Below are 24086 nucleotides of genomic sequence, written 5' to 3' on the forward strand. Positions count from 1 at the left end.
TATATAAATAAAGATTTATTATTATTATTATTATTTTGCCCAATCCCTCCTTATTATCCAAGATATTCGCTTATCCAACGTTCTGCCGGCCCGTTTAGCTTGGATAAGTGAGACTCTACTGTGTGTGTGAGAGTATATATATATATATATAATTTTGATAATATTATAATGTAGTACGATATAATACTGATAATAATGTGGGGGAGGGAATAATGTGTGTGTGTATATATATATATATATATATTTATATATATATAATATTGATAATATTATAATGTAGTACGATATAATACTGATAATAATGTGGGGGAGGGAATAATGTGTGTTTATATATATATATATATTTATATATATATAATATTGATAATATTATAATGTAGTACGATATAATACTGATAATAATGTGGGGGAGGGAATAATACAATTTAATAATATTAATTATATATTATATTTTAAATGTCATATTACTAATAATATTACAATGTAACGATATAGTACAACATAATAATTTAATGCCAGTATTGTACTATGCTAATAATATAATGTAATTTGTAAGCCGCTCTGAGTCCCCTTTGGGGTGAGAAGGGCGGCATATAAATGTAGTAAATAAAGAAAATAAATAAACCTGGCATAATGTGAGTTTTAAGTTCACCCGTAACCTTATGCATTTTGTACAATTAAAAAATAGACTTTTTCAAATAACCCGGGCAATGCCGGGGACCCAAGCTAGTAATAAATAAAATACAACTTTTTTCTCTAAAAGCGTGGTGACCAGTGGTAAAAGCAATTTTTTCACATCACTAGCTCTTGCAATACCTAAGGAAGAAATCCTTCCACCGAAGGCTCCTTAATCCCCGGGAGAAGATTATGGAAGTTGGTTCAGTCCGTTGCAAGGAGCCGGCGGCCCAGGAATCTCAGTCAGGATTAATTAAGCCTCTTTAGAGAGAAATTGCAAAACAAGCAAGCCAAGAAAACCATGCTCCCGATCGAGAGGGTGCAAAGGGAATTAAATGCATGGGATCCAGGTCACTCACCTTGAGGATGCGGCTCTGGGTGTAAACGTAAGGCACGCCAAACATGATCACGGCCCTCCCATAGTGGTGAACTGGGAGGAAGAAAAGGGCGGAACTGGTTTGGTCATTTGTAATGCCAACGGTGAGCAACATCGCTTTGAAACCCAGGGATTTGGCTGGACTCCAACTCCCATCATTCTGCATCCATAACCAGGCTTGCTGGGAGTTGAAGTCCAGCCTTCTTTAGAGGGACATACAATATTTTATTATTATTATTATTATTATTATTATTATTATTATTATTATTATTATTATTATTATTATTAAACATTGCACAGACAGACTACAAACAGAGGCACAACTATGTGGCCCAAATGATCCATTGGAACGTATGCCTCAAGTACCACCTCCCTGCAGTAAAGAACTGGTGGGATCACAAACCTGCAAAAGTCATACAATAAAATAATAATAATAATAATAATAAATCCAGCATATCTATCTTTTTGGTGTGTCATAATAAAATAATAATAATACAAGGCTTCAATAGCCAGCAGCCTTGGCAAATATAATAATGGGTGCAGGATGCTGGGAGCTGTAGTCCAGCCTTGTTTAGAGGGACATACAGTGAATAATAATAATAATAATAATAATAATAATAATAATAATAATAATTCAAGACTTCAGTAGCCAGCAGCCTTGGCAAATATAGCGATGGGTTCAGGATACTTTGAGTTGTAGTCCAGCCTTATTTAGAGGGTCATACAATGAATAATAATAATAATAATAATAATAATAATAATAATAATAATACAAGGATTCAATAGTCAGCAGCCTTGGCAAATATAGTAATGGGTACAGGATGCTGGGAGTTGTAGTCCAGCCTTGTTTAGAGGGATATACAATGAATAATAATAATAATAATAATAATAGAAGGCTTCAATAGCCAGCAGCCTTGGCAAATATAATAATGGGTGCAGGATGCTGGGAGCTGTAGTCCAGCCTTGTTTAGAGGGTCATACAATGAGGAATAATAATAATAATAATAATAATAATAATAATAATAATAATAATAATGCAATACTGCAATGCTCAGGAGCCTTGGCAAATATAGCAATGGCTGCAGAATGCTGGGGGTTGTAGTCCAGCCTTGTTTAGAGGGTCATACAATGATTAATAATAATATTTCAATGCCCAGCAGTCTTGGTTAGCAGAGTGATGGGTGCAAAATGCTGGGGGTTGTAGTACAGCCTTAGGATCATGCAATTCCTACTGTTATAGATAGATTTCAATGCCCATCAAGCTTGGTTAGTATAGCAATGAGTGCAGAATCCTGGGAGTTGTAGTCCAGTCTTATTAATAGGGCCATATAATTGGGAGTTGACAGACTTCAATGCCCAGCAGCCTTGGTTAGTATAGTGATGGGTGCAGAATGCTGTGGATTGTAGTCCAGCCTCATTTAAAGGGTCATGCAATGAATAATAATAATAATGCACTACTTCAGTGCCCAGCAGCCTTGGCAAATATAACGATGGATGCAGAATGCTGGGAGTTGTAGTCCAGCCTTATTTAGAGTGTCATACAAGGAATAATAATAATGATGATGATGATGCACTACTTCAGTGCCCAGCAGCCTTGGAAAATATTTAGAGAATCATGCAATTCCTATGGATATGGACTGACTTCAATGCCTAGCATCCTTGGCAACTATAGCGATGGGTGCAGGATGCTGGGACTTGTAGTCCAGCTTTATTGAGGACCATACAAATCCTATGGCTCTAGTCTGACTTAAATAAATAAATGGCTGCAATGATCTTCTTCCTCCTCCTCCCTCTTCTTCTTCCTCCTTCCCTTCATCTTGATTTATGGCTGACTTTTCCAACCGGGCAATTAGAAGAAGTGCAGCAAAGGACAAAACATTATTATTTTTCAAAGGAAGGCGACGGAAACGAAGGCTCAAGAGAGAGAAGAGACTCACCAAAGTCGATCCCTTCGGAGACTTTTCCCCGGGCCACGGATAAGAGGATGGCCCCTCTCCCGTTCTCACAGGCCTGGCGGAGGAGAGAAAGCGGAGGAGTGAAGAAAGGGAGGGAAGGAGGAAAAGGAAGGAAGGAAGGAAGAAGGAATGAAAGAAGGAAAGAAAGAAAGAAAGGAAAAAGGGATAAAAAGGAAGGAGGGAGGAAGGAGGAGGGCAAAGGAAGGAAGGAGAAAGAAAGAGAAGAAAGAAGGAAGGAAGGAAAAGGAAGGAAGGAGGGAAGGAAGAGAAAAGAAAGGGAAAGAGGGAGGGAAGAAGGAAGGAAATAAGGAAAGAAAGAAAGGAAAAAGGGAAGAAGGGAATAAAAAGGAAGGAGGGAAGAAGGAGGAGGGCAAAGGAAGGAAGGAAAAAGAAGAGAAGAAAAAGGGAAGGAAGGAAAAGAAAGGAAGGAAAAAGAGATAAAGGAGGGGAGAAAAAGGAGGGAAGGAAGAAGAAAGGGAAGGAGGGAAAAAGGGAAGGAAGGAAATAGGGAAGGGGATAAAAGGGAAGGAGGGAGGAAGGAAGGAGGAGGGCAAAGGAAGGAAGGAAAAAGAAGAGAAGAAAAAGGGAAGGAAGGAAGGAAGGAAGGAAGGAAGGAAGGAAGGAAGGAAGGAAGGAAGGAAAAAGAAAGGGAAGAAGGGAGGTGAAAGGGAAGGAGGGATGGAAGAAGGAAGGAAAGAAGGAAAGAAAGAAAGAAAAAAGGGATAAAAAGGAAGGAGGGAGGAAGGAAGGAGGAGGGCAAAGGAAGGAAGGAAAAGAAAGGAAGGAAGGAAGGAAGGAAGGAAGGAAGGAGAGAAGGAAAAGAAAAGAAGGAAAAGGAAGGAAGGAAAAAAGGAAGGAAGAAACAAGAAAGGAAAGAAGGGAGGAAGGGAGGAGAAAGGGAAGGAGGGATAGAAGAAGGAAGGAAGGAAAGAAAAAAGGGATAAAAAGGAAGGAGGGAGGGAGGAGGAGGGCAAAGGAAGGAAGGAGAGAAGGAAAAGAAAAGAAGGAAAAGGAAGGAAGGAAGGAAGGAAGGAAGGAAGGAAGGAAGGAAGGAAGGAAGGAAGGAAGGAAGGAAGGAAGGAAGGAAGGAAGAAGAAAGGGAAGAAGGCAGGAGAAAGGGAAGGAGGGATGGAAGAAGGAAGGAAAGAAAGAAACCGAAAAAAGGGATGAAAAGGAAGGAGGGAAGAAGGAGGAGAGCAAAGGGAGGAAGGAAAAAGAAAGAAGCAAAGAAAGAAGGAAGGAAGGAGAGAAGGAAAAGAAGAGAAGGAAAAGGAAGGAAGGAAGGAAAAAGAGGGAATGGAAAAGAGAAAAAAAGAAGGAAGAGAAAAAAAATGAAGGAGAGACAAAGGAGGGGAGAAAAAGGAAGGACGGAAGGAAGGGAAGGAGTGATGGAAGAAGGAATGAAAGAAGGAAAGAAAGAAAATGGGATAAAAAGGAAGGAAGGAAGGAAGTTAGTTGATGGTCTGACAGGAAGCTCTGGCCTGGGATGGTCTATAACAGGGGTCCCCAAACTTTTTAAACAGGGGGCCAATTCACAGTCCCTCAGACCGTTGGTGGGCCGGATTATAGTTTTTTAAAAAACTATGAACAAATTCCTATGTACACTGCACATATCTTAATTTGAAGTAAAAAAAAAAGGGGGGGGGGACAAATACAGCCTCAATGTTAATCATCATCATCATCATCATCATCATCATCATCAAAATAATAAAGAGGGTTGGAAGAGACCCCTTGGGCCATCTACTCCAACCCTCTTCTGCTTTTGTGCACCAAAACATAATCAAAGCACCCCTGACAGATAGACACCCAATAATAATAATAATAATAATAATAATAATAATAATAATAATAATAATAATAATAATACCACCATAATAAAAATGGTTGGAAGATACCCCTTGGGCCATATAGTCCAACCCTCTTCTGCCTTTGTGAACCAAAACATAAAGCACCCCTGACCAACAACAAAAACAACAAGAAAAACAATACTGTAATAATCAGGGTTGGAAGAGATTGCTAATCTTCAAGAAAAATAAATCCAGACAGGGCTGCAGAGGAGGGAGTCTGGCAAGATAAGACGGGAGGCCTCTTCCTTTTGCCATAGGCATGCCTCCATTATTGTTTCCCCTCCTCCATCGCTGAGGAAGGCACACACCAGGTGAGGGAGGAGGCGGGAAAGAAGCGTGCAAGGCGAGCGAGGAGGCAGGAAAGGCACGCACCTTTCCATCCTCCCTCGCCCCATGCTCGCCTTCCTTGGCGGCAATGGGAAAGCTGCTGGCTGGGCGATGGAGGACAGGCGCACGCCTTTTCCTTGCCTCGTGTGCACTTTTATCAGCAGCGGCAGCGGGAAAAGTGTGCGGGGGGCGAGGAAAAGGCATGCCCCTTTCTCTCCTCCCTCACCCTGCATGCACCTTTCCCACTGCCTTCCTCGGCAGTGATGACGGGAAAGCTGTGCGTGGGGTGAGGGAAGAAAGGTGCACGCCTTTTCCTTGCCCCGCGTGGCCCTTCTTCGACAGCAGCAGCGGGAAAGGTGCACGCGGGGCGAGGAAAAGGCGTGCGCCTTTCTCTCCTCCCTCACCCCGCGCGCACCTTTCCCGCTGCCTTCCTCAGTGGCGGCAATGGGAAAGCTGCCCTTGGGACGAGGGAGAAAAGGCGCACGCCTTTTCTTTGCCCCTTGCGGCCCTTCTTCAGCGGCAGTGGCAGGAAAGGTGCCCGTGGGGGGAGGAAGACAAGAAAGGCGTGCGCCTTTTCCCCCTTCTCCTTCACGCTACATGCACCTTGCTTGGTGGAGGAGGAGGGAGCCACTGCCTCCGGGGGCCGGATAAATGGCTCCGGTGGGCTGCATGTGGCCCGCGGGCCGTACTTTGGGGACCCCTGGTCTATAAGGTCACGAAGAGTTGGAAGCGACTGAAGGACTAAACAACAACCACGCCGATTTACATTTTGTCCCTAAATAATGTATGGATCCCGCTGACCTCCTGGTACTTCTCCAGGGCCACGCTGGTCTCGGCCCCGTCCTGCGTCTCAATGAAGATGAGCTTGTTGCGCTGGATGTTCTCCAAAATGCCCTGGAAAAAGGAGGAGGAGGTCAAGTCGGACCAATTGTAATATTATCATTGTATTTCTATTATTATATTTATGGTTGTGTCCAGTCCTGATTCTATGATATCTCACATATCTATATCTATGCTTCTCACTATCGATGGCTGCATAGCCATCTGTCAGGAGGGCTTCGATTGTGTCCCCCTTTGAAGTAGGGAATTTGGACTAGATGACCTTTTGGAGTATTTTTCCAAACTCTATTTGGTTGCTCAGCATAGGGTTGCCAACCCCTAGTATAAACATATTACACAAAACATTGTATTATCTCTCAACATCATTATATGTATTATTAATATTCATCACCATTATTATATTTATTGTTATATTTATTGTATTTATTATAATTATATCTACTAATAATATTTTACCATTACCGTTATTATATTTATTACATGTACGTATTGTATTTATTATCATCATATTTATTATTCATAACATTTAGTACCATTACCATTATTATATTTATTATTACATGTATCGTATTTATTAGTATCATCATATTTATCATTCATAACATTTAGTACCATTACCATTATATTTATTATTAATTTATTATCATTGTCATTATATTTATTGTATTTATTATAATTACATTTATTAATATTTTACCATTACCATTATTATATTTATTACATGTACGTATTGTATTTATTATTATCATCATCATATTTATTATTCATAACATTTAGTACCATTACCATTATATTTATTATTAATTTATTATCATTGTCATTATATTTATTGTATTTATTATAATTACATTTATTAATAATATTTTACCATCACCATTATTATATTTATTATTATATGTATCGTATTTATTATTATCATCATATTTATCATTCATAACATTTAGTACCATTACCATTATATTTATTATTAATTTATTGTCATTATACTTATTGTATTTATTATAATTACATTTATTAATAATATTTTACCATTACCATTATTATATTTATTATTATATGTATCGTATTTGTTATTATCATCATATTTATCATTCATAACATTTAGTACCATTACCATTATATTTATTAATAATTTATTATCATTGTCATTATATTTATTGTATTTATTATACTTATATTTATTACTAATATTTTATCATTACCATTCTTATATTTATTATTAATTTATTATTATTCCCCTACAAAGGAAGTAGCCAGGCATCCAAGCGGCTCTTGGATGGAGGGTGCTACTCCAGGAAACAGCCAGGCTTTGAGGCTGCAAGGCTATTCACTGGTATTCTACCTGGCCAACTAATGATTCCCAGAAGCCACAGCAACGCGCGGCCGAGCAAAGCTAGCAATATAATAAATAATATAAATAAACTAAGACTGACCTGTTCATACCAAGAGGCCACAATGTTCTCCATGTATTGGTAGCTGGTGAAGAAGGCCACGATCCCGTCCGGAACTATGGCCGACATCTCCAGGAGAAGGTTGCCGTAATTGCGAATGACAGCTGCCGGGAGGGAGAAAAAGATTATTATTAAGAATAATCACTAATAATTAAAATAATAATAAGGGGCAAAAAGGGACACGGGAATAGTAGTATCAATTGGGACAGAGGTTGTATTTCTCCTTCTCCTCTTCATGATTATCTCTGTGATATATATTAATCAGCTATCTCTATCTATCACATATAGATGGATGCCCATCTGTCGGGAGTGTTTTGATTGTGTACAGCAGAAATGGGGTTGGACTGGGATGGGTCTTGAGGATCTTTTCCTACTCTGTGATACAGATATATATATATATATATATATATATATATATATATATATATATATATATATATCTCTGGATGGCCATCTGTCAGGAGTGTTTTGATTGTGTCCTCCTCTACAGCAGAAATGGGGTTGGACTGGGATGGGTCTTGAGGATCTCTTCGTACTCTATGATACAGATACAAAGATACAGATAAAGACATATATGTATATGTATGTGTGTGTATATATATACATATATCTAGATGGATGTCCATCTGTCGGGAGTGTTTTGATTGTGTCCTCCTTTTACAGCAGAAATGGGGTTGGAATGGGACGGGTCTTGAGGATCTCTTCCTACTCTATGATACAGATACAAAGATACAGATACATACATATATATATTTATTTATAGCTGGATGGCCATCTGTCGGGAGTGTTTTGACTGTGTCTTCTATGGCTAAAAATGTTTGTTGTGTGCCATAGAAAAGAACAGGAAAGGTAGTGGGAGGGATCATGCAAATTCCACACCAATGGAGAGAGTAAGAAACACTGGGGTGCCTGTGGTGGAGGAAACACTTAAAATCTAGGATGACATTGTCCTCTTACCGATGTCTTCACGGGTCTCGAACTTGGAGCTGATGGTCACTTGGTCGTTCCCACGGCCCACGATCTGGAAGGCAAGCATGGAATTGCATTGAACCCTAAAGGCCATCCTTTTGCCAGGCAGGAAAGGCACAATCCAAACCCTCCCGACATATGGCCATACAGCCAATTTATCCAACTTAATTACCATATATACTCAAGTATAAGCCAACCCAAATATAAGCCGAGGCACCTCATTTTACCCAAAACAAACTAGGAAAACATTGACTCAAGTATAAGCCGAGAGCGGTAAATTTCAAAAATAAAAATAGATACCAATAAAATTACACTAATTGAGGCATCAGTAGGTTAAATGTTTTTGAATATTTACATAAAACTGTAATTTAAGATAAGACTGTCCAACTCTGATCAAATCATTACTCTCATCTTCTTCAACGTAAATGTGCTTATGTATCCTTTTAATAATAATAGAGTAAAACAATACATGTAATAATAATAATAAATATATTAAAATAATACATGTAATAATAAATAGAGTACAATAATAAATGTAATAATATCAATTCCTGGGTTACAAAGGTCATTTCCTAATCGGTTCTATCATAAAAACATGGGGAAAGTTTATTACACTGAAAAAACTTTGTCTTTGAGGGAAGGACATCGAATCTCACTCAATTCAACATTATGGCGGCCACAAAAACCAAGTTTCTGGATTAGAACAGCTACTTTCAAAGTGAGGGCCGCACAATGAAACAGGAAATGACACTTTCGAACCCGGAACAGAACCTGGATCAACGGATCGTGCTCAACTGACCATCGGGCACAAGCAGGTCCTGGCCAGGGTCATGGTGAAGGTGGCCATCGTCACCGGCCGGAAGTCCAGGATTTTGGGGTAGATATCCAGCGGGGAAAGCGTCTGCGGCAGAGAAATGGTAAACTTTTCTATTTTAAAGTTTGTATATTTTATTATTATAAATTATTAATTTATTATTATTATTTCTATAGTTTCATTATTATCCACAAGTTACTGCAAGTCACTTTGAGTCTCAATAATAATAATAATAATAATAATAATAATAATAATAATAATAAAGACTCTGGCAGAAACCAGTGCAGGTGGTCCCGGTGGTGATGGGCACACTGGGTGCCGTGCCAAGAGATCTCAGCCGGCATTTGGAAACAATAGACATTGACAAAATCACAATCTGCCAACTGCAAAAGGCCACCCTGCTGGGATCTGCACGCATCATCTGAAAATACATCACACAGTCCTAGACACTTGGGAAGTGTTCGACTTGTGATTTTGTGAAACGAAATCCAGCATATCTATCTTGTTTGCTGTGTCATACAATAATAATAATAATAATAATAATAATAATAATAATAATAATAATAATAATAATAATTGACAAAATGACGATCTGCCAACTGCAAAAGGCCACCCTACTGGGATCTGCACGCATCATCTGAAAATACATCACACAGTCCTAGACACTTGGGAAGTGTTCGACTTGTGATTTTGTGAAACGAAATCCAGCATATCTATCTTGTTTGCTGTGTCATACAATAATAATAATAATAAGGTTCACTATTATCCACAGATTACTGTAAGTCACTTTGAGTCTCAATAATAATAAGAATAATAAGAATAAGGTTCACTATTATCCACAGATTACTGTAAGTCACTTTGAGACTCAATAATAATAAGAATAATAAGAATAATAAGAATAAGGTTCACTATTATCCACAGATTACTGTAAGTCACTTTGAGTCTCAATAATAATAAGAATAATAAGAATAACAATAATAAGGTTCACTATTATCCACAGATTACTGTAAGTCACTTTGAGACTCAATAATAATAATAATAATAATAATAATAATAATAATAATAAGGCCACCTGACTGGGACCTGTGCGCATCATCCGAAAATACATCACACGGTCCTAAACACTGCGGAAGTGTTCGACTTGTGACTTTGTTATACGAAGACCAGCATATACATCTTGTTTGCTGTATCATACTCTGTCTCTGTGTCAATAATAATAATAATATAAGGATTTGGGGGATATATATACATATATATACTGACCCCAGAGGTGATGATGACCGACTGGAAGCGCTCGAAGACTGGCTTGATGGCAATGGAGGCATCCATGCAGCTGGGAAGAGGGAGAGGAAAAGCCATTGGAATGAATGGAGAGGCCTGTGCAAACACACAAACTACAAATCCCATAATGCGGCAAGAGGCGAGGGCATCGTCTTCACCTGAAATGCAGGATCGGGTTCAGGATGGTGGGCGTCCGGTCGTCGAAGGGTTCGATGATGATGGTGAAACCTGTAAACACACAATGGGCTGAGTTGTGCATGCTCATATGCTGGTTAAAAATAATATATTACACATACATAAATATACTATATGTATATAGGCTCACCTATTCAGGGCCGTTTTGAGGTCAACCAACCCTATATATATATGTACTAGCTGTGCCCGGCCATGCGTTGCTGTGGCGTTGTCTGGTGGTGTCGGTGAGAAATTGTTGAGGTAGTGACGGTATTGAATGTCTGTTGTAGGGTTGTCGTTATGTTTAGTATGCATTTGGTTGTTTGTGTACTGTGAAAGTGGTGAGGATAGAGGACACTGTTTATGTTGGATTGGTGAGACTCTACTGTATATTTGTAATCTCATATTATCTGCCTAGAACTGCCCCTTCTACACAGCTGTATAAAATGCACACTGAAGTGAATTATCTGGCAGTGTGGACTCAAGATAATCCAGTTCAAAGCAGATAATATAAGATTCTAAATGGGTAATATAGCTATGTGGAAGGGCCTTGAGTCTACACTGCCATATAATGCAGTTAAAATCATATAATCTGCATCTTATAGGCAGTGTGGAAGAGGCCTGAGGCCTAACTGTGCCTGTCTCCTGGACTGAGTAGGTTGCTAGGAGACCAAGTGGGCAAAGCTTAGCCCTCTAACTGGCAGCAATTGGATAAAAACAATTATTCCCTTCCCTCTAATTAGGACTTTATTTTTCTTTTCTTTTTGTTGTATCAACCTTGAGCCGTGGATGATGGGTTGTGTTGTCAAATTTCGAGGTTGGGGGGCCTGTAGTTTTGTTGTTTTGTCTGCTGCCCTGATGCCATCACTCTTTTATATATATAGATTGCACTATGATCGGCTGCAAACCCACAAATTAAAACCTTTCTGTGGAGCCAGGCCTTCCCGGATTAATGATAACAGGCACTGCCAGTCTGATAAAATTTTTGGTAATACTTGACAAATAACTTCAGTGGCCGGATGTTATGGATATCTTTAATATAGTGTTGTTGTATGTCTTTCGGGCTGTGTGGCCATGTTCCAGAAGCATTCTCTCCTGACGTTTCGCCCACATCTATGGCAGGCATCCTCAGAGGTTGTGAGGTACACCTCACAACCTCTGAGGATGCCTGCCATAGATGTGGGCGAAACGTCAGGAGAGAATGCTTCTGGAACATGGCCACACAGCCCGAAAGACATACAACAACCCTGTGATCCTGGCCATGAAAGCCTTCGACAACACATCTTTAATATAGTGCTTGTTGTAAGTTTTACAATTGTTTTATTTGATACCTTAATTGGGTTTTAATTGGGATATGATGTTTTACAACAATAATTTTATTGATTAGCCAACTGGCCTTATCAAGAACAGACAGTACAAATACAACATACAACATACAGTACATCTAGTTCACTTAAAATAAAATACAAATATACAGGTATTTGCCAGCTTGGTGCCAATGTAGCTTAGCCATAGATGTATGCATCAACTAAGGATATTAAGGATATGATGTTTTAATTAATTATGTATTGCTGTCTAATGCAGGGGTCCCCAAACTAAGGCCCGGGGGCCGGATGCGGCCCTCCAAGGCCATTTACCTGGCCCCTACCCTCAGTTTTAGACTTAGGCTCACCCAAAGTCTGAAATGACTTGAAGGCACACAACAACAACAATCCTACTTGATTATCTCATTGGCCAGAAGCAGGCTCACACTTCCCACTGAAATCCTGATAAGTTTACAGTATATTGGTTAAAATTATTTTTATTTTTAAATATTGTATTGTTCTTTCATTTACTAATATTGTAAATGAAATATTGTAAATGAATGATATGGTAATAATATAATATATTGAGTATACATATAATATTGATAATAATATTATAATGTAATACAATATAATATTTATTTATTTATTACAGTATTTCTACCCTGCCCTTCTCACTCAATAGGGGACTCAGGGCGGCTAATAATACAGTAGAGTCTCACTAAGCCAAGCTAAACGGGCCGGCAGAAGCTTGGATAAGCGAATATCTTGGATAATAAGGAGGGATTAAGGAAAAGCCTATTAAACATCCAATTAGGTTATGATTTTACAAATTAAGCACCAAAACATCATGTTATACAACAAATCTGACAGAAAAAGTAGTTCAATACGCAGTAATGTTATGTTGTAATTACTATATTTACGAATTTAGCACCAAAATATCACGATATATTGGAAACATTGACTACAAAAATGGCTTGGATTATCCAGAGGCTTGGATAAGCGGGGCTTGGATTAGTGAGACTCTACTGCAGGGGTCCCCAAACTAAGGCCCGGGGGCCGGATGCGGCCCTCCAAGGTCATTTACCTGGCCCCCGCCCTCAGTTTTATAATATAATATTTTTATATCAGTTTTAATAATATAATATATTGTATATACATATAATATTGATAATAATATTATGTTATACAATATAATACTAATAATAATACCATATAATAATATTAATTATATGTTATATATTACATATTATATAATAGTATAGTGGTATAGTTCAATATAGTAATATATAATGCTAATATTGTGCTATGCTAATAATATAATATATTGTATGTACATACAGCTGCTCTGAGTCCCTTCGGGGTGAGAAGGGTGGGATATAAATGTAGTAAATAAATGCAGTAAATAAATAATTAATTTTAGACTTAGGCTCGGTCAAAGTCTGAAATGACTTGAAGGCACACAACAACAACAACAACAATCCTAATTAACTTGACTATCTCATTGGCCAGTAGCAGGCCCACACTTTCCATTGAAATCCTAATAGGTTTATGTTGATAAAAATTGTTTTCATTTTTAAATATTGTATTTTTCTTTCGTTGTTGTTATTGTTGCACTACAAATAAGACATGTGCAGTATGCATAGGAATTTGTTTGTATTTTTTTTTTCAAATGATAATTCGGCCCCTCAACAGTCTGAAGGATTGTGGACTGGCCCTCTGCTTAAAAAGTTTGGGGACCCCTGCTCTACTGTAATACAATATAATAATATTGTATAATATAATAATATTAATTATATATTATATATTAAATGTAATGTTACTAATAATATTACGTTATAATGGTATAGTAGAATATAGTAATATATAATGCTAATATTGTGCTATGCTAATAATATAATATATTGTATGTACATACAACTTGTAAGCTGCTCTGAGTCCCCTTCGGGATGAGAGAGGGTGGGGTATAAATGTAGTAAATACTGTAAATAAATAAATGTTGGGGGGTTTTTTTGCACTATAAATAAGACATGTGCTGTGAGCATAGGAATTTGTTCGTTTTTGTTTTTCAAATGATAATTCGGCCCCTCAGCAATCTGAGGGACCATGAATCGGCCCTCCACTTCAAAAGTGTGAGGACCCCTGGTCTAATGTATTTGGCCATGGTCCATGCTCTTTGCTCTCTCTATCGCAGCCGCTTTGTGACTCGGCTGCGGCCGGAGCCTCCGGACATTGACCACTGACCGTAGGAGAGAATTAAGCTCCTTAAAGGCATCAAGATGCTTAAGAGACTTAAGCAGTATTTATATGCGGCAACGTCCTTTTTCCATCTTGAATCAATGCAACATTAGCTCTTCTCTAACGCAACAGAAAGCCACCTGGCGGCCTTCGAATGAGTTTTCGAGGTGCAAATATAATGATATGAAAGCCAGGCTATAAAAGAAATACAGTATATACTCAAGTATAAGCCGGCCTGAAAAAGCTGGGAAAACACTGACTCCAGTATAAGCCGAAATACCAAAAAAAAAAATATTAGTTTAAATGTTTTTGAATCTTTACATAAAACTGTAATTTAAGATATGACTGTTCAACATATAAAGGTACATAGAGATGGCAAAAGCTTGCAAGGGGTTAATGCCTATATATCTGTAGGAGAGTTTAACAAATATTTCAGGGGAAAATGCTTTCATAAGATGAATGAACATATATTTTTCTTCTTCCTGACCTCCAAGGGTGTCTTTCTCTTTTCAAAACATTCCCTTGAGTAAGAGCGAGGGAGGCTTTGCAAAAGAAAACACACTGATAAGGGAGGAGAAGAGAGAAATAGATCACATGTTGCAAGCAATAGCCTGCAGGCTTTGCAAAAGAAAACACACTGATAAGGGAGGAGAAGAGAGAAATAGATCACATATTGCAAGCAATAGCCTGCAGGCTTTGCAAAAGAAAACACACTGATAAGGGAGGAGAAGAGAGAAATAGATCACATATTGCAAGCAATAGCCTGCAGGCTTTGCAAAAGAAAACACACTGATAAGGGAGGAGAAGAGAGAAATAGATCACATATTGCAAGCAATAGCCTGCAGGCTCCGTTGCCGGCCTTGACCTTGACCCGATTATAAGCCCGGCGAGGCTTTTTCAGCTCATAAATAAGGGCTGAAAAACACCGCTTATATGGTACACATTTTTCACTTTTATTATGTGTATAGATTACATAAAAATATATTATCTAAAAATAAAGCAAATGAGTACACAAATGTGTTTCTATAATTGTTTATATATTACAGTAGAGTCTCACTTATCCAACATAAACGGGCCGGCAGAACGTTGGATAAGCAGATATGTTGGATAATAAGGGGGAATTAAGGAAAAGCCTATTAAACATCAAAATAGGTTATGATTTTACAAATTAAGCACCAAAACATCATGTTATACAACAAATTTGACAGAAAAAGTAGTTCAATATGCAGTAATGCTATGCAGTAATTACTGTATTTACAAATTTAGCACCAAAATATCAGGATATAATGAAAACATTGACTACAAAAATGCATTGGATAATCCAGAACCTTGGATAAGCGAGTCTTGGATAAGTGAGACTCTACTGTATTATATAAAAATAGGGCAAATGCATACATAAAGATATTCTATAACTATCTATGCAAATAGATAGCCAAATATGCTTCTATAATACTATCTGTCCGTCCATTCATCCATCTATGTATCCACACACATACTGAGATTGGAAGCTAAGCAGGGTCCGCCCTGGTTAGTCCTTGGATGGGAGACTACCAATGCATCAAAATAGACTCCGCCTTACCTTTGGAGTAAGTGCTGACCAAGGTGGCAAAGTTGGAAATCAGTGTAATGGGAGAGAAGTCGGAAATGTCGGCGATTTCCAGCGTCCGGAGCAGCGAGCGGAGCCGTTCGGCACAGAATCTGCAAAACGAAGCTCAAGATTTGAGTACACTTCTTAACACTATGGTTTTTGCTCCTGGGTTTTCAAGGTCATTTCCTAATTGGGTCTATCAATTAAGCTGCCAAAACTTTGTTTTGTGGGAGAGACATCATCCTGCTATAGCACATTTTGCTCTAGGTTTTCCACGAAGATCTCATCATCGAGTCTCAATCCATCCAACATAATTCATGCCACAAATTCTGGAGTAGAACAATTGCCGTATATACTCAAGTATAAGCCGACCCAAATATAAGCCCAGGCACCTAATTTTACCACAAAAAACTGGGAAAACATTGACTCCAGTATAAGCCGAGATACTAGTAAAATTACATTAATTGAGGCATCAGTAGTTTAAATGTTTTTAAAATCTTTACATCAAACTTTAATTTAAGATATGACTGTTCAACTCTGATTAAATCATAATTTTCATCTTCTTCAATGTAAATGCGCTCATGTATGCTTTTAATAATCATAGAGTGAAATAATAAATGTAATAATAATAATAATGCAGTAAAATAATAAATGTATTAATAATAAAAATAGAGTAAAATTAATGTAAAAGTAACAACAATAACAGAGTAAAATAATAAATGTAATAATAATTAATAGAGTAAAATAATAAATGTAACAATACCAATAATAGAGAAAAATAATAAATATACCATACATACTTGAGTATAAGCCGACCTGAATATAAGCCCAGCAGGACCTTCACCGGAGTATAAGCCGAGGAGGGTTTCTTTTCAGTCCTAAAAAAGGGCTGAAAAACTAGGCTTATGCTCGAGTATATACAGTAATCTTTCTGAAACTTTGCAGGATCAATGGCCTACTTAGGTTGTCTCATTGTGCAAAAATTCAAGGTGATATCTCTTACAATGTTTTCTAAAAATTTATTTGTAAAATACTTTTTTCAAAAATGTCCTAAATATTAGTGGGTGACCGAAACAAATTCTGAAATTTCACAGGCTTAAAGTCATAAAGGTTGCTTACAAGTGGGCCAAGTTTCAGAACATTTCGGTCATCCACTAATTTTTAGGATTTAAAAAAAAAACTAATACGAAGTTTCGGATCACTGATTGGATCCAGCCATTGTTTCCTAGAGCTCTGCTTACCGGAGGGGTTTGCGCTCGATGCAGACTTTCTCAAAGATGTCCTTCAAGAAGGAAGGCGGGCTTTCCTGCACCATGTGATGGATGCGGAGGCGGGACTTCAGGTACTCCAGGAAGCGCTTCAGGAAGCCCACAAAATGCTCAGCGGTCCGGATGTTGCCCGGCACGGCCTCTGCCCAAAAAAGAAACCACACAGCCCATCATCCACCCATTCGCTCTGTGCCTCCGGGGATGCAAAAGGCGATCCTAGGCTGCATCCATAGCACGATAGTGTCCAGATGGAGGAAAGTAATCGTAAGATATATATATATATCTTACGCAGCTGGCTAGTAACCAGCTGCAATAAATCACTACTGACCGAGAGGACATGAGTTCGAAGCCCGGATAGGGTTAAGCCCCCGACCATTAAATAGCCCGGCTTGCTGTTGACCTATGCAGCCCCGAAAGACAGTTGCATCTGTCAAGTAGGGAAATTTAGGTACGCTTTATGCGGGAGGCTAATTTAACTAATTTACAACATCATAAACCTGCCAGCAAAACACGAGGAAAGGAATGAGGAAGTACAGCCACTAGTGGACAGTGAAGCAACAGCTCCCCCTGTGGCCGGAATCGTGAAGCTGGAAAAAAATGTTAAATGCCTCTGTGTCTGTCTATATATGTTGTTTGTTGGCATTGAATGTTTGCCATATATGTGTTCATTGTAATCCGCCCTGAGTCCCCTTCGGGGTGAGAAAGAAGGGCGGAATATAAATACTGTAAATAAATTATATATACAACAAAAGAGCAAATTATAGCAGATAAAGTCAGATGACAATCCTTTTGAAATGTACATGCCTATCTACATTAGTTTATATTTAATTTAAAAAATAATAATGAGTAGAAACCTAGATTGAAAATAGTGGATAACATGTAGAAAGAGCAATTCTGTATGTTTTGAGTTATTGATAATAATATGTACTCAATGTTAGGATTAACCGCTTGATTGACTAATGTAATCGTACGCTATATGAGCAATAATTACTATTGTTACAATAATATCTAGGGAGGCTCATTAAATCAAGTAAGAGTTTGGGTGGCCATCTGTCGGGAGGGATCGGATGGTGTCTTTCTGCCAGGCAGAAGGGAGGTGGACTGGGTGGCCTTTGGGGGCCCCTTTCCAAGTCTATGGTTCTATGATATATCTATTATACCTTATATACATATATATTTCACAATAATATCTAGGGAGGCTCATTAAATCAAGTAAGAGTTTGGGTGGCCATCTGTCGGGAGAGATCGGATGGTGTCTACCTGCCGGGCAGAAGGGGGCTTGACTGTATGGCCTTTTGGGGTCTCTTTCCAAGTGGACAGTTTTATGATAAGGGCAGATCACAGCACGGAGTCACTGCAGTTTCAAGTGGTGCCAAACCACATAAAATTAAGTGTAGACCAGTGATTCCCAAAGTGGGCACTACCGCCCCCTGGTGGGCGCTGCAGTGATCCAGGGGAGGGGCTCTTCTTCCCAAGAGCCCGAGACAGGGCTGAGCCTCTATACCTCTCCTGAGGCATTTGTTGGGACACAGAGGGCGGAGCCAGGCAAGGGGGCGGGGCCTCCTTCCAAGAGACTGAGATAGGGCTGAGCCTCTATATTTCTCCTGAGAGGCTTTTTAGGATTAAAGGGCAGGGTTAGGGGTGGGGCCTCTTCCCAAGAGCGTGAGACAGGGCTAAGCCTCTTTACTTCTCCTGAGAGTCCTTTTAGGACTAAAGGGCGGGGCCAGGGGTGGGGGCGGGGCCTCTTCCCAAGAGCGCGAGACAGGGCTGAGCCTCTATATTTCTCCTGAGAGTCTTTTTAGGACTAAAGGGTGGGGCCAGGGGTGGGGGCGGGGCCTCTTCCCAAGAGCGTGAGACAGGGCTGAGCCTCTATATTTCTCCTGAGAGTCCTTTTAGGACTAAAGGGTGGGGCCAGGGGTGGGGGCGGGGCCTCTTCCCAAGAGCGTGAGACAGGGCTGAGCCTCTATATTTCTCCTGAGAGTCCTTTTAGGACTAAAGGGTGGGGCCAGGGGTGGGGGCGGGGCCTCTTCCCAAGAGCGTGAGACAGGGCTGAGCCTCTATATTTCTCCTGAGAGACCTTTTAGGACTAAAGGGCGGGGTTAGGGGTGGGGGTGGGGCCTCTTCCCAAGAGCGCGAGACAGGGCTGAGCCTCTATATTTCTCCTGAGAGGCTTTTTAGGACTAAAGGGCGGGGCTGGGGCGGGGCCTCTTCCCAAGAGCACAATACAGGGCTGAGCCTCTATACCTGTGATGTCTCAGGCACCTTTGGCCCCTGACCCCGCAGCCATTGCTGACCAAACTGAAGAAGACTTGGTTTTTTTTCCCAAGTCAGCAAGATTCAATTCCTTTCCAGATGCCTCCTGTTGACATTTCCGTGCCAGAGCCAATTAAGGATGCCCTTGAGACAGTGCCGCCTCTCCCGGGTTCCCCGGATGGTTTACTGTTTGATCGAAGGGCTTTTCTGAAAACAGACTGTTCTCAGAAGCAAAGTTTGCGAAGAAGCGCCAGATTAGCGGAGCGAGGTGATGATGGCTAGCCCAGTCCTCTTGGGAAGAATTAGGGAGGCAGGCACCTGGTACGATGTCTTTGGCGGACCAGTTTTCTTGGGACGAATTCGGGAGTCCAGCACCTGCTCTGGGGGAGCTTATGAACTTCTATAAAAGTTTTGTGCTGAAAACCTTTTGCGCGGTGTCAACTTAACTTCTGACTGGGAAGCATCGTCGTCTCTTGTTCCTGATTTCCAAGCGGCCTGACGGTGCGCTTACTCTTGAGTAGACCAGGTGTCGGTTACCTTCTTGCCAAGTTTGGACTGCGTTTCAGCTCCTGAACATCTAGTTTTGCCTTGCCCTGAAATCCTGTTTTTGGACATTTATTCTAGAGGACTCTTCTTGCTTCCTGCTCCTTTCCCCACTCAAAACTCAGATGGAGTTTGAGTGTGTTTCGGTTTCTGGATTTTGAACTCTAATACTGGACATAAGACTTTATCTTATTGGACTAAAATTGATCTTTCCTGGAAGGTACTTGGGAAGAGGCCCCGCCCCCTCCTCTAGCCCCGCCCCCTGTGTCCTGGCAGGCGCCACAGGACAGGGATAGAAGCTCAGCCCTGCCTCAGAGTTCGTAACTCCGCCCATCCCATTGGTGGCCCCGCCCACCTCCCCCTCCCAGCCCTGCATCTTGGACTAGGGGAGAGGCTCAGCCCCGCCCTCTTGAGCAGGAGCCCCGCCCACCTCTCTAAGCCACGCCCCCTTTCCAGGGGGTGCTGAGTCATATTTTTTCTGGAAAGGGGGCGGCAGGCCAAATAAGTTTGGGAACCACTGCTATAGATGCACCAAAAAGCACGCACCTTGGAGGACCTCATCTGGCAGGACAGGGTTGGCCAGGTAGACGTCGGTCTCTCGGGCCACGCCGGCCTCCCGCAGCCCCTCCACCAGGCGCCGGTACTCTTCCTTCAGCCTCTGGGCGTCCGTCTCCTTGATGCTGGGAAAGGGTTATAATATATTGTATATGCCTATAATATTAATAATGTTATTTTGTAATACAATAGAATAATACTAATAATAGAATATAATAATGTTAATTATCTATATATATATAAATGAGTGATGGCATCACGGCGACCAACAAAACAACAAAACTATAGGCCCCCCAACCTCGAAATTTGACAACACAACTCATCATCCACGCCTCTAGGTTGATATAACAAAAAGAAAAGAAAAATAAAGTCCTAATTAGAGGGAGAGCAATAATTGTTTTTATCCCATTGCTGCCAGTTAGAGGACTAATCTCTGCCCACTTGGTCTCCTAGCAACCAACTCAGCCCCGGGGACAGGCAGACTTAGGCCTCGGCCTGTTCCACAGATTATCTAATTTGAACTGGATTATATGGCAGTGTAGACTCAAGGCCCTTTCACACAGCTATATAACCCATTTATAATCTTATATTATCTGCTTTGCACTGGATTATCTGGACTCCACACTGCCATATAATTCACTCCAGTGTGCATTTTATACAGCTGTGAAGAAGGGGCCTCATATAATCCAGTTCTAAGCAGATAATATAAGATTATCAATATAATATGTAATAATTACTGTGATATAGAATCATAGAATCATAGAATAGTAGAGTTGGAAGAGACCTCATGGGCCATCCAGTCCAACCCCATTCTGCCAAGAAGCAGGAAATTGCATTCAAAGCAATTAATAATAATTACAGAACAAAATAATCTCTAAAATCAGGACAGTAAATAAAGAGCAATACTCTGAAAGCATAAGCCACAGCAACGCGTGGCCGGGCAAAGCTAGTATACTGTATATTACATGTAATATTAATAATAATATTACAATATATTGATATAGTACAATATAGTAATTTATTGCCAGTATTGTGCTGTGCTAATAATATAATAGTGTATGTAAATTTATTATTGCTATTATTATTGCTACTATTAGTATTATGTCATTGTGACTATTATTATTGCTGTTATTGTTATCATTACTACTGTTGTTATTATTACTATGATTGTTATTGTTCAGATGTGTTGAATTTATTAATAAGCCAGATCGGTAGGGCCGTGGACTTGACATACTACCTCCGTGTTGTGTTTCTTTGTTTATTTTATGCAAATGGCTTAGGAATAAATAAGCAATGGCTCACTTCTGGATGGCGGCTTGGAGGGTGGCCACATTCCCTTGGCACCGGTCCAGCATCTTGCGCGTGATGTTGACGCCCATGGAGTCGATGCAGACGTTGTCTGCAAATCGAGAGCAAATCAATCAATACAGGAAATGCATAGAATGCCCTTCCTCCATCCGCAATTCAGTCGAATAACCACTCAGTCGTCCGGCCGTCTCTTACCGATATTGTGAGCCTCATCGAAGACCACCACCGACTTCCTGGCCAGCTCTTTGGAGACCAAATCTGCAATTTTGGGGTCCAAGAGATAATGGTAGCTGTACACCACCACATTGGCGTGGAGGATCTGCTCCAAAAAAGGGAGACAAATGTATTATTATTATTATTATTATCAACACAACGACGTTGTATGGCACAGCAAACAAGATAGACATGCTGGATTTCGTTTCGCAAAACCACAAGTCGAACACTTCCCAAGTGTCTAGGACTGTGTGATGTATTTTCTGATGATGTGTGCAGATCCCAGTAGGGTGGCCTTTTGCAGTTGGCAGATGGTGATTTTGTCAATGTCTATTGTTTCCAAATGCCGGCTGAGATCTTTTGGCACAGCACCCAGTGTGCCCATCACCACCGGGACCACCTGTACTGGTTTCTGCCAGAGTCTTTGAAGTTCAATCTTGAGGTCCTGAGAGCGGCTGAGTTTTTCCTGTTGTTTTTCATCTATGCGACTGTCACCTGGGATGGTGACATCAATGATCCAAACCTTGTTCTTTTCCACAACTGTGATGTCTGGTGTGTTGTGTTCCAGAATTTGTCAGTCTGGATTCATTATTATTATTATTATTATTATTATTATTATTATTATTATTATTATTATATTGTATGACACAGCAAACAAGATAGATATGCTGGATTTCGTTTCAAAAAATCACAAGTCGAACACTTCCCAAGTGTCTAGGACTGTGTGATGTATTTTCGGATGATGCGTGCAGATCCCAGTCGGGTGGCCTTTTGCAGTTGGCAGATCGTGATTTTGTCAATGGCTATTGTTTCCAAATGCCAGCTGAGATCTTTTGGCACGGCACCCAGTGTGCCCATCAGCACCGGGACCACCTGCACTGCCTCTGTTTGTAGTCTGTCTGTGTGATTTTCTTTCAGCAGCTGAGGAGATGATCCATGGTTTCTTCGGTTTCCTTGCACAGTCTGCATTTTGGGTCATCAGCTGATTTTTCGATCTTGGCCTGAATGGCCTTTGTCCTGATGTCTTGCTCCTGGGCTGCAAGGATCAGGCCTTCTCTCTCCTTCTTCAGGGTCCCATTCGTGAGCCAGAGCCAGGTCTTCTCCTTATCAGCTTTTCCTTCAATTTTGTCAAGGAACTTTCCATGCAATGTTTTGTTGTGCCAGCTGTCAGCTCTAGTTGGTAGTGCGGTTTTCTTGTACTGGTTTTTTGTCTGCTGTGCTTTGAGGGGTTTCTGATTTTTTACTTCGATCAAAGCAGGTTCTTCACTTTGCTTCACATCTTCTGCCAGGGCATGTTCTTCTTCTCTGACTCCTTGTTTTACTTGTAAGAGTCCTCTGCCACCTGATCTTCTAGGCAGATATTATTATTATTATTATTATTATTATTATTGTTATTGTTATTATTATTATTATCATTTATTTATTTATTTATTTATTTGCGACATTTATATACCGCCCTTCTCGTAATTTTGTCAATGTCTATTGTTTCCAAATGCCGGCTCAGATCTTTTGGCATGGCACCCAGTGTGCCCATCACCACCGGGACCACCTGCACTGGTTTCTGCCAGAGTCTTTGCAGTTCAATCTTGAGGTCCTGAGAGCGGCTGAGTTTTTCCTGTTGTTTTTCATCAATGCGACTGTCACCTGGTATGGCAACATCAACGATCCAAACCTTTTTCTTTTCCACAACTGTGATGTCTGGTGTGTTGTGTTCCAGAACTTTGTCAGTCTGGATCTGGAAGTCCCACAGTATCTTTGCGCGCTCATTTTCCACAAACTTTGCAGGTTTGTGATCCCACCAGTTCTTTACTACTGGGAGGTGGTACTTGAGGCATAAGTTCCAATGAATCATTTGGGCCACATAGTTGTGCCTCTGTTTGTAGTCTGTCTGTGTGATTTTCTTACAGCAGCTGAGGATATGATCAATGGTTTCGTCGGTTTCCTTGCAGAGTCTGCATTTTTCTCCTTATCAGCTTTTCCTTCAATTTTGTCAAGGAAATTTCCATGCAATGTTTTGTTGTGCCAGCTGTCAGCTCTAGTTTGTAGTGCGGTTTTCTTGTACTGGTTTTTTGTCTGCTGTGCTTTGAGGAGTTTCTGATTTTTGACT

General features: G+C 40.1%; 1 protein-coding gene across 1 annotated transcript in view; it reads right to left on the reverse strand.

The window, feature by feature from the left end:
* Positions 1-24086, reverse strand: part of ercc2 (ERCC excision repair 2, TFIIH core complex helicase subunit) — a 44611-nt gene that overhangs the window by 4494 nt on the left and 16031 nt on the right. Inside the window, exons 8-20 of the mRNA XM_062962151.1 lie at positions 21962-22085; positions 21761-21857; positions 20450-20583; positions 17081-17249; positions 15831-15949; positions 10694-10763; positions 10518-10587; positions 9240-9341; positions 8429-8492; positions 7454-7575; positions 5982-6074; positions 2989-3061; positions 1035-1105 (exon numbers count right to left, since the gene is read on the reverse strand). Of these exons, the coding sequence (XP_062818221.1) occupies positions 1035-1105; positions 2989-3061; positions 5982-6074; positions 7454-7575; positions 8429-8492; positions 9240-9341; positions 10518-10587; positions 10694-10763; positions 15831-15949; positions 17081-17249; positions 20450-20583; positions 21761-21857; positions 21962-22085 (1308 nt within the window). The remainder of the gene's footprint in view (positions 1-1034; positions 1106-2988; positions 3062-5981; positions 6075-7453; positions 7576-8428; positions 8493-9239; positions 9342-10517; positions 10588-10693; positions 10764-15830; positions 15950-17080; positions 17250-20449; positions 20584-21760; positions 21858-21961; positions 22086-24086) is intronic.

The sequence above is a fragment of the Anolis carolinensis genome, unplaced genomic scaffold (assembly GCF_035594765.1).
Source record: "Anolis carolinensis isolate JA03-04 unplaced genomic scaffold, rAnoCar3.1.pri scaffold_10, whole genome shotgun sequence".
Taxonomy (NCBI): domain Eukaryota; kingdom Metazoa; phylum Chordata; class Lepidosauria; order Squamata; family Dactyloidae; genus Anolis; species Anolis carolinensis.